The following is a 10,862-nucleotide window of genomic DNA, read 5'->3' on the forward strand; positions in this document are numbered from 1 at the left end:
AACGAAGTTGGTCGTTACGCGGGGTGCAACATGGCCTCTACGCAGTGTGTAGAGGGTTTCCTAAACGATGTACACTATATACAATGAAGGTTTTCTAAAAGATGAAGCACATGTCATTTCTAAGGGTCAGAAAAGAGTTGGAAGAATCAAACTCATGACATCACTTGTCGTTTTCTTCAAGAGTAAAAGAAAACCTTAGTTTTTAGAGAGGAAAAGAATGGAAGCAAATAAGCAATGTTTTTTTTTTTTTTTTTTTTTACCTTTGTTGCCTATTAGTCGTTCTTAAATGAGATGGAGGTGACTTAGTTTTCGGTGGAGCAAACCAAGCCACCTAATAGATGTTAAGGGGTGTTAGTACTTGGAGAAAATGACTATATCATCACTTTTAATGATAATTTATATTTTTTCGTAAATAAATTTTAATTTGAAACTTGTTCGTAAATTAAGATAAAATAATAATTATAAGAATTCAATTAAAATAGATCAATATTTTTATTTTATCATTATTGCGGTTAACAAAACATAAGATGACACTCAAAGATCGAACCCTAACGGACTCGAAGGAATGAAAGCTCTCCGTGTTCTGTTTACAAACACCAAGAAACACTCTCCCGCCAAGAAATGTTCCTTTACTCCGCTCTTCACCGACGAAACCCAGTTCATCTCTCTAATCCATGCTTCCAAGACCATCAAACACCTCCAACAAATCCACGCCCAAATCATTCTCCACCAACAGTTCTCAAACACCCGAATCGTTACCCAGCTAATTTCTTCCTCTTCTTTTAAAAAAAACTTCCTCAATTACGCCCTTTCAATCTTCCGCCACTCAAAAAACCCTAACTTGTTTCTTTTCAACTCATTAATCCGCGCACTTACTGATAACTCTTACTATATGAGCTCAATCTCTTACTTTCTTGTCATGTTAAGGTCCAATATTCGGCCCAACAGCTTAACTTTCCCATTTGTTTTGAAATCAACCTCCGCGTTACAAGAGGGTTGGCTTGGTATGGAGATTCATACTGAGATTTTAAAGTTAGGTTTATTGTATGATCGGTTTGTTTTACTTCATTTGGTGGATATGTATGCCAAAGTTGGTTTATTGGATTGTGCATCACAACTGTTCGATGAAAGTTCTCAATGGGGGGACGATGCAAGAAGTACATTGATATGGAATGTATTGATCAATGGGTTTTGTAAAGCAGGAAATTGGGGTAAGGCTCTGGAACTGTTTGAGGAAATGCCAGAAAAATATGGTTCGACTTGGAGTAGTTTGATAGACGGATTAATGAAAGCTGGAGAGATCAACAGAGCAATGGAGCTTTGGCATTCCATGGAGGAAAAAGATGTGGTTTCTTGGACTACAATGATAGATGGGTTTTCACAAAATGAGCAACACGAAAAGGCAATATCAATGTTTTTTGAAATGTTAGAGGAAGGTGGGAAACCTAATGATCACACCATTGTTTGTGTACTTTTAGCTTGTGCAAAAGCAGGAGCTCTTGACACAGGAGTGAGAATACATGACTACATTTTGAGCAATGGGTTCACTATAAAGAGAGGAATCACAACTGCTTTAGTAGACATGTATTCAAAATGTGGATCTATTGAGAATGCAAGCCATGTGTTCGATAAAACAGAAGATAAAGATCTTCATACTTGGACTGTTATGATATGGGGTTGTGCCATTAATGGATATCTTCACAAGGCTCTTGAGTTTTTCAACAAAATGAAGTCAACAGGTTCAAGATTTCACTTCCATTTACAATTTTTTCTTTGTATTAAGAGCAAATTGTATTCTAAATTCTAATAACCATTTTTTTATTATCCAGGAATAAAGCCAGATGGGGTTGTTTTTCTTGCTATCCTAACAGCATGTTCCCATGTTGGAAATGTAGAAAAGGGTCTTGATTTTTTTAACAAAATGAAAAAAGACTATTCAATTCCCCCCACAATGAAACATTATGCAGTAATGGTTGATCTTTATGGAAGATCAGGTCGTTTAGATGAAGCTTTAAGATTGATCAAAAACATGGAAATAGCTCCTGATTTTGTCATATGGGGTGCACTTTTTAGTGCTTGTAGAACTCACAAGAACATAAAAATGGCAGAATATGCATCCGAGAAGCTTCTAGAACTCGAGCCTAAACATCCCGGAAGCTATGTGTTTCTTTCAAACGTGTATGCAGGAGTGGACAGGTGGCAAGATGTGGAAAAAGTGAGATCCAAAATGAAAAACAAAGGCGTGGTTAAAGATCCAGGGTGGAGTTATATTGAAATAAAGGGAAAAGTTACTAGTTTTGTAGCGGGTGATTGTGGTCATGATCTTTCAGATGAAATTCATTTGAAATTAAATGAGATTGTGAAAAGTGCAAGAGAACATGGGTACATGCCTGAAACTGAATGGGTGCTTCATAACATCGAAGAAGAAGAAAAGGAAGATGCTTTAGGGAGTCATAGTGAGAAATTGGCATTAGCATTTGCTCTTATTTGTAGTGGTGATAATGAGGTTATTAGGATTGTGAAAAACTTGAAGATTTGTGGGGATTGTCATTCTTTGATGAAGTATGCGAGTAAAATGACGGGGAGGGGTATTGTGGTGCGTGATATTAAACGGTTTCATCATTTTAAGGATGGGAGTTGTTCATGTCAAGATTATTGGTAATAATGTTAGTATCAAGCTCATACTATTTTTGTGGTTGTGTAACTTTTTTGGCCAAAAAGGTTATTCTTCTGACAACTTTTAACCTGACCCACACTGTTCTGCCTATGAGTATCATGTGAGATGTTGAGTGGGCCCACACTGTCCTTACAACTAATACTTGTTAAAAAGTCGAAAGGACAATTTTTGGGGAATAGTAATTTACTTTGCTCTCGTTACAAATATTGGCAATGTACTTTTGTTAGTATCCATAATAGCAATGTAATTTATTTTTATTTTTTTATTTTTCATATAGTAGCAATACACTTATTTCTTACCCATAGTAGCTTCATACTTGCATTTTGCTACCAATATATTGTTATTATCAGTAAGAAAATGTAATTACATTGCTATTATATTTAAAGAGATGTAAATACGTTGCTTTTATGTGTTAGTTACCGATATATTGATATTATGAGTACAAAAATAAAGTGCATTGTTTATATTACAAAAATCAAGTTATAATGTCTTGTCTAAATCTTTTTGTAGAACAGCGTTTAATAGTTGTAGCGTTACTTTATTGATAAAAAAAATAGGTAGATGTATGGACATAAATCAGAATAGTGTACAACTTTTGCTGTATTAAAACTAAATTATTGGTCCAAAGAATTTACTTATATCATTGTCAAATAAGCAAAGCTGTAAAGTAGAAGATGCAAGGGGAAAGAGACGACATATGATTCATAAGTAGGGCCTTATTATGTTTTAAACCGTTGTTCTTTCTAGTAAAATTGATGTAATTGATGATTTTTTTTTTAAAATAGCTTGATAAGAACTTGATTTATTTGCATCATTAATTACTGATTTACAATATTATATTGCCAAAAAAAATTATGATGATTATTGATAAATGAATAAGTAGATTAATAAAACATTACTAGAAAAATGTATTTCGAATTTTCGATATAGTTAGAAAACCAAACACGTATTAATTTACTTTTTGAGAAAATGACCTGAAAATCATTTATTAGTAGTATTCATGGTTGAGTCCTTTTTTTTTTTTTTAAAAAAAATCTACTAAATAAACATGTCGGCTAACCACGATTTTGGACCAAAACTAGTGAATGTGACCACGTTTATGTTGATTATTTGGTTTATGTGATTTCGGTTGTTTCCATTTCTATTTTCAAGGTGTTGATTAATCCTTAAGTAATTAGAATAAAGCAACCAAATGATTAAAATGAAATATATATCGATAAAAACAAGATTTTCTTTACATACGTCATAACACCCTCATACCATAACATAACTAAATGCCAAATTGCTCTAAAACAACTAAAAGCTACATTAATTTAACTTCATTTGGGACCACATTCAATTATGAACTAAATATATATCTATTTGATCATATTTCAAACAAAATAATATAAACATAATTTTTTTGAAAACCTTATATTTACAACTTTTCACTTAAAAGCCATAATTTTATTATTGTTTTTGAAAAAATCACTGGCATTTTAAAGTTTTGCGTTCTAGTCATTCTTGAGGGTTTGTTTCTTACTATGAAAGGTTCATTTCTTGATAGGATACTCTATTGATAATCTCCTCGTTGAGGTAGTATGTATATAATATAAAGAATCGTATTCAGTTGATAATAGTATCAATAAGTTTGAAACTACTGATGCAAAGAAAATATATTTTTCTTTTTATACATTTAGATACATATCTAACATCATTTATTGTTAAAACAATCTAAATCGTTAACATTTTGGAAAATAAATCCTTCTTTTTAAAATAAAATTTAAAATAAGAAATGATTAATTTCATAAAATACCTAATTCTTTTATCTTTTTAGTTTAACCCAAAAATTTAATTTTTCCACTTAAAACCTTTTTTTTTTTTTTTTTTCATTTTGATCAAATATTCAGTTTGCATCTTAACTTCCGGTAAAACGAATAATATATATATATATATATATATATATATATATATATATATATATATATATATATATATATATATATATATATATATATATATATATATATATATATATAGGGTAAAGTGGATATATCTAACAACCTTATATAAGCTTAGGTACCTAACTCCATAATACTACATCGGTTTGTACCATATTTACATTGTAATTGTCTAAGGTTCTTAAATTTCAACCCCATAACTTGATTACTTCCAAAATCATTGGACTTTCACCAATATCTTTCTTTTACATCACGTCTTTCTATCAAATACCACCTGACGGGCTTCATATCCTACCGCTACAAATGAAAGGATATAGGAGAAATATAATGATGAATTTTCAAAAATTTTTGAAGTAAATCAAGTTTAGGTATGAAGTTTAAGAACTTTGGATGATTGCAATGAAAATCTAATGCAAAATAACGTAGTTTGATGAGGTTAGGTACCTAAGCTTATATAAGGTTGTTAGGTATATTCACTTTACCTATATATATATATATATATATATATATATATATATATATATATATATATATATATATATATATAAGTTGTAGTGTTTTCATAAAGTTTTCTGGTTAACTAGAAAATCATCAAACTTATAGGTCTTTAATAAAAACTTATAACTTTCCCAAATGACCAATGAATTTAATTTTTTTCCTAGATGGGGTTTCGTTATATGGCTATATAATACCAAAACTGTTTTGTGGGATGTTTGGTATATGATAATGTTTCTAGTTTGAGATAGCAAAGGCCATGGATGTATGCAAATGATATTCTTCTATAAAAGATGTAACATATGGTTTATGTAAAGCTAGACATTGGATGTTTCAATCACCCAAGATGACAGTCCCACGTTTCGTCAACTCTTATTATCACCCAAAGAAAGATCGAAAGACTAAAAGTAAAAATGGTAATAGTTATATATGGGAAAATCAAGAAACTTACAAGAATAGATTAATTGTTATATGTAGGATTAGATTAGGGAGCTATCATATGTTTTGTTTTGTTTTTGTTTTTTTTGTGTGTACGCGTGGAATAAACTACGAGTGTTATAGTAGAGATATTATTATGGTATAGGCTTGATCTTGTGAGTTTTTTTTTATTAAGGTACTAGATGTGAGACCCATATATTACACGGGCTGATTTAAAAAAGATTAAACATTAAAATGTAAATTATTAATATTTTTTAATGTACAACGGGTTGATTTAAAAAAGATTAAACATTAAAGTGTAAATTATTAATATTTTTTAATGTATAACTTTAAAATAAGAAAGAAAGAAATATATTTATTGCAATTTAATATTATAATGATATTTAATACTTTACATATATAGTATATGACTTTAATTTTAAAAATTGAAACAAACCAAAAATTGACAAGTGGATAATATTTTTTTCAAAAATACTACAAAATGACAAGTATCAAAACTCATGAAAGATTGACATGTGGCAAAAAAAAACTTTCATTTATTAAGGAGGATTATAGTATTGGGTTGGGAGTTCGAGCCTTGGATATGTGAAAATGAAAGAAATAAGGAGGTTGCATGCATGTTCAAATAAGGAAATGGGTCGGTGGCTTAGATTATGAACAATATTTTCATGCAATTTTTTATATGCAGAGTACATACGGATGAGTTCCAACAAGTGTCTCACATTTCTCTTCATTCTATCACCAATATAATGTTGTAAATCCACCATATATATTTATTCAATTTTTTTTTGTCCGAGATAAATCTCTATAATATGAATAACCTTAATAAAAACCCCATATGTTCAAACTTGCACCATAATTTTATCTTTCTAATAAGTAATAACACTCACGATGTATCACGTACACATAAAAAGAACCATAACACAACTCTCTAGCCCCATACAATACTCTCGTCCCATTATTAAAACCATGCCAATCGCACCTCCTCGTCTAATCCTATATACAATCATTACATTTTCTTGTAAGTCTCTTGATGTTTCCACATAAAACTATTATGTAACACTCGTCTTTTAAGGATATTTTTTAAAATTATATGAAACAAGTAAATTAGAAATAATTAAAATTTTATAAAATAGTTATGTTGGAAGTTCATTATTAATTAAAATAAATATAGAGACTAAAGAATTAAAATTTGGAAAATATCTTAGTTACTAAGAAAAAGACATGGTTAACTTGCATTTGACATTTTTAACCTTAATGGACTAATAATGCTAAGACGTTAGTTATTTAGGGTCAGTGATGTAAATATAAAAGCTAGTTGAGAAATTGGAGTTATTTAGGGTTAAAGTGGGAAATAAGAACTTGAATGGTTAGTTTTCCCAAAGTCTTAAATTCGTGGCTTGAAATCCCCAACCCCAACTCTCACACTCTCTCCTCTTTAAAACAATTTGAGCTTGGAGAATAGAATGTGCGATGATTTAAAGAGTTTTATCCCCAACTCTCACAATCTCTCCTCATTGGAAACAATTTGAGCCTGAAGAAGAAAACGTGTGACGATTTAGAGAGATTTAAGTAGATAGATCATCCGATACATTTTATGTTTCTATTAGTAAATCAAAGATTCAATGTAAGTAATCATCCATCTAGTTCTCTAACTTGAAGCTTTTAGCGTTCAAGTTTTTGTAATTCACTTCTTATCACATAGATCATGATTCGATTATGAATATCTCCGATTCATTGTGATTTGTTTCGGTTTAAATAAATTAATTTAAAAATAAAAAATGAGACCCGGTTGCATTTATCTACTCAGGTTTGACGATTTTTCGATTAAACAAAATCTTTATTTTATAAAAAACCTACACCTTCTTAAATTTCTGTTTTGCCTGTTTATTAACCGTAATAATCGAGCTAAATAAAAAAATAAAAGATTTTAATTGGGGAAAAAAATAAAATCTTTGGTTTTATAAAAATGGATATTTAAAGTTTTAATGAAATTGAGCCGATAAACTAAAATATAATGGCTTTCTGGATAGATTTTCCACTATGAACATTAGATATCGAACGATAGTCATTACGAAACCAAGCATAACAAGTTTCGCTATATCACGTGACTATTGATTGAAACAAGAAATTGTCACGTGACAGCACTGAAGAAAGCAATTTGACGATTCTCGAGGAAGAACGATGACACAAACCCGGAGCAATAGCAGTAAGCCTGCGATCATCTCGGAAGAACAACAGACCAACACACACACAAACACTTACACTGAGAGTAGCGAAACCCTAGCTGAGAAGGAACCCGAATTAATGGTGAAGAAACGAGTTCCAGATTGGCTCAACAATTCTATGTTGTCTTCTCCAGCCCCTGTCGTATCTCCGCCGTCGAAATCACGATCCCAATCGCCGCCTCCGCCTTCTTCGTCGCACCACGATCTCCTTGGCAGTTACACTTCCAAATCCTCCTCCGTTTATTCCTATAATTCGTCTACTGTGATTCAACCGCCTGTTCCGATTCCGCCTCCCACTTTTATCAGGCCCGAACCTCCGACTAAACCCGCACGCACCCCGAGGACGGATTTTAGGGATCCATTGACACGTATCAGCGATAGTGATAATGACATTAGTTCTTCTGTCGAAGACGCTTCTCGCCAAACCAATCTCATACAAGCGGTTAGACCTCGCTTAATTCTTTACTTACAGAACCAGCATCATTTCTTGCTTTTAATTTCTAGAAACTGTAAAATTATCGAAATTCTTAGTAGCATTCATAGTTGTTAATTGAGTTTCGCACCTAAGAACGATAAAGAGGATTGCGATACGAGAAGCACATATTAATCGCAGTTTTGTACTTTGTAAAATGCAGCTTTCGAGGAAGATTATAAACATGCGAGAACTGCGTCGACTTGCTTCAGAGGGGATTCCGGATGGTGCTGGCATTCGTTCAACTGTATGGAAGGTATGAAGAACTTGCTGCTTGTTTTCCTGCCTATAAAATGACCTAAATCATCATTCTGTCTTGGATGGATTTGTTTTGTGTTTTCATCTCAAATTAATCATGGTACAAGGATAGCGGTAGATTTGTGAGGCATAATTTGTTCTGCAAATAAGAAGTCATCTCAACGTTTTTCTACGCTTACCATTGTTCAATCTGGATTAAGAGGTTTAACTTTTAGCTCTTTTATGCTTTCAGCTGTTGTTAGCTTATCTTCCCTGTGATAAGGCGCTTTGGTCCTCAGAGTTAGCTAAGAAGAGGTCTCAATACAATCAATTTAAAGAGGATTTTTTGATGAATCCAGTAAGTTTTCTTAATGCAATCATCCATCTCACGATGCACATAATATGTTGTTCAAAGAGATGCTAAACATTTTCTAAAATTGCATTTGTTTGCACCAAATTCGAGTTGCTAAAAGTTTCTGTGGCTAGTCAGTCAGAAATCACAAGGAAACTGGAAGACTCTGCATCTCTTCAAAATGGTGAAAACACAAGTGCAGGCAAGGGTTTACTTCCAAGGTCAGAAATACCTCATGGAGAGCACCCTTTAAGCTTAGGGAAGACTAGCGTTTGGAATCAGTTCTTTCAGGTATAATTTCATAGAAGATATATGTATATGCTATCAGGTCTAGATTGAAATATATCTGTCCCCATTAAGTCAAAAGGAAAGAGGCACTTAATGTCTATAACTTATGGAATTGTAGGATACTGAAATTATTGATCAGATAGATCGTGATGTGAAACGCACTCATCCAGACATTGATTTTTTCTGTGGCGACTCTGCTTCTTCAAAAGCCAATCAGGTAATTAGAAAAAAAAAAGTTTCCCTCTCCTTTGATCCTTTTCATCTTACAGAAATTATGATAAAGATTTATGACTAAGCAATTAATCTTTAACCTTTTTCAGGATTCTTTGAGAAATATACTGATTGTATATGCAAAGCTGAACCCAGGGATACGATATGTGCAAGGGATGAATGAAATATTGGCCCCTTTGTTCTATGTGTTCAAAAATGACCCTGATGAGGATTACTCTGTAAGTGTTGAGAGATATGTTTGAAGGGCATACAACTGTTAGAAGTTTTATTTATTTATTTATTTATTTGTGCAGAGGAATGCTGAAGCAGACACATTCTTTTGTTTTGTGGAGTTATTAAGTGGGATTCGCGATAATTTTGTTCAGCAACTTGATAATAGTGTTGTTGGCATCCGTTCAACCATCTTAAAGCTGTCACTCCTCTTGAAGGAACATGATGAAGAGCTATGGAGACATCTTGACATCACCACAAAAGTAACAAATTCTTATTTGGTTTAAATGCAAGAAATAGCAATGTCCTTCCATTGATATTTGTGTTGTTGGGTGTATGGCAGGTGAACCCACAGTTCTATGCATTTAGATGGATCACTCTTCTGTTGACACAAGAATTCATTTTCACAGACAGTCTTCACATATGGGACACCCTGTTAAGTGACCCTGAAGGTCCACAAGTGAGTCAACTCAACTCAACTCAACTCACTCCTTGTATTGTATGTGAATTTGGTAATTAAGTAAATTGTAATGAATGGGAATTGGCAGGAGACATTGTTACGCGTTTGTTGTGCGATGTTGATTCTTGTGAGGAGGCGTTTGCTTGCTGGTGATTTCACAGCCAATCTGAAGCTACTTCAGAGTTATCCATCGACAACAAATATAAGTCATTTGCTGTATGTAGCCAACAAACTGCGCTCTCATCATCATTCGTGATTCCATACATTTTCTAGTCACACTGTGTAAATGGTACCCAATTGTACACCCAACTAAAAGTACTATACAATTATCAATCAGGATACACGTTTTATTTTTTGCTTAATCAACTTAATTAGGAGAGATATATAATGATTCTTCTTTTTTCACTTGATCATTAAGAGCTGTTTTTCAAGTGTGCTCTCTACCGTTTTCACCGAGATCAAAACTTTTGTTTTTATCTAAGCTGTTGTTTTAAACTATGATTGATTTAATGTTACCAAAATATTTATACAGTTGTTTTCCGACTACGTTCATTCTCAAAAGTCCAATAATAATTGTTTCGTGATTGACGTGTGTCAATGAGATTTATATATTTACCTTTTAGAATTTAGTTACAAAATTGACTTTAATTATGATTCAAATAACACCTTCTAAATATGTGGAATTTTTTATTTTATTACTTTCAATTTATCCTTGATTATTTGTTAGTTTGAATTTAACCTTTATTATTTGTTAGTTTGAATTTCAAGGGCGACTGGTTAAGCTTAAAAGTGAGGTTTTTATAACTTATTATCAGTTACATAACGGTATAAGTT

At 32.2% G+C, this 10,862-nt stretch overlaps 2 protein-coding genes across 2 annotated transcripts; both read left to right on the forward strand.

The window, feature by feature from the left end:
• The first annotated feature begins 255 nt into the window (after positions 1-255).
• LOC111895938 (pentatricopeptide repeat-containing protein At1g04840) lies at positions 256-2,687 on the forward strand. Its single transcript, XM_023891996.3, has 2 exons — positions 256-1,739; positions 1,830-2,687. The coding sequence occupies exons 1-2, from the start codon at positions 566-568 to the stop codon at positions 2,660-2,662; spliced, it is 2,007 nt and encodes a 668-aa protein (XP_023747764.1). The 5' UTR covers positions 256-565; the 3' UTR covers positions 2,663-2,687.
• A 4,253-nt stretch (positions 2,688-6,940) lies between these two features.
• Positions 6,941-10,390, forward strand: LOC111895928 (uncharacterized). Its single transcript, XM_023891984.3, has 10 exons — positions 6,941-7,177; positions 7,696-8,220; positions 8,414-8,506; positions 8,741-8,845; positions 8,978-9,130; positions 9,246-9,344; positions 9,448-9,576; positions 9,652-9,831; positions 9,912-10,028; positions 10,117-10,390. Exons 2-10 carry the CDS (start codon positions 7,735-7,737, stop codon positions 10,282-10,284), a joined length of 1,530 nt encoding a protein of 509 aa, XP_023747752.1. The 5' UTR covers positions 6,941-7,177; positions 7,696-7,734; the 3' UTR covers positions 10,285-10,390.
• Positions 10,391-10,862: the final 472 nt, after the last annotated feature.

The sequence above is a fragment of the Lactuca sativa genome, chromosome 6 (genome assembly GCF_002870075.4).
Source record: "Lactuca sativa cultivar Salinas chromosome 6, Lsat_Salinas_v11, whole genome shotgun sequence".
Taxonomy (NCBI): Eukaryota; Viridiplantae; Streptophyta; class Magnoliopsida; order Asterales; family Asteraceae; genus Lactuca; species Lactuca sativa.

Bases quoted from the DNA above. Each gene is read 5' to 3' on its own strand.
- LOC111895938 (XM_023891996.3), top strand. From the start codon at position 566: ATGAAAGCTCTCCGTGTTCTGTTTACAAACACCAAGAAACACTCTCCC. The intron at 1,740-1,829 runs GTTCAAGATTTC...TTTATTATCCAG, and splicing joins CAACAAAATGAAGTCAACAG to GAATAAAGCCAGATGGGGTT.
- LOC111895928 (XM_023891984.3), top strand. From the start codon at position 7,735: ATGACACAAACCCGGAGCAATAGCAGTAAGCCTGCGATCATCTCGGAA. The intron at 9,131-9,245 runs GTATAATTTCAT...ATGGAATTGTAG, and splicing joins TTTGGAATCAGTTCTTTCAG to GATACTGAAATTATTGATCA. The intron at 9,577-9,651 runs GTAAGTGTTGAG...TTATTTGTGCAG, and splicing joins ACCCTGATGAGGATTACTCT to AGGAATGCTGAAGCAGACAC.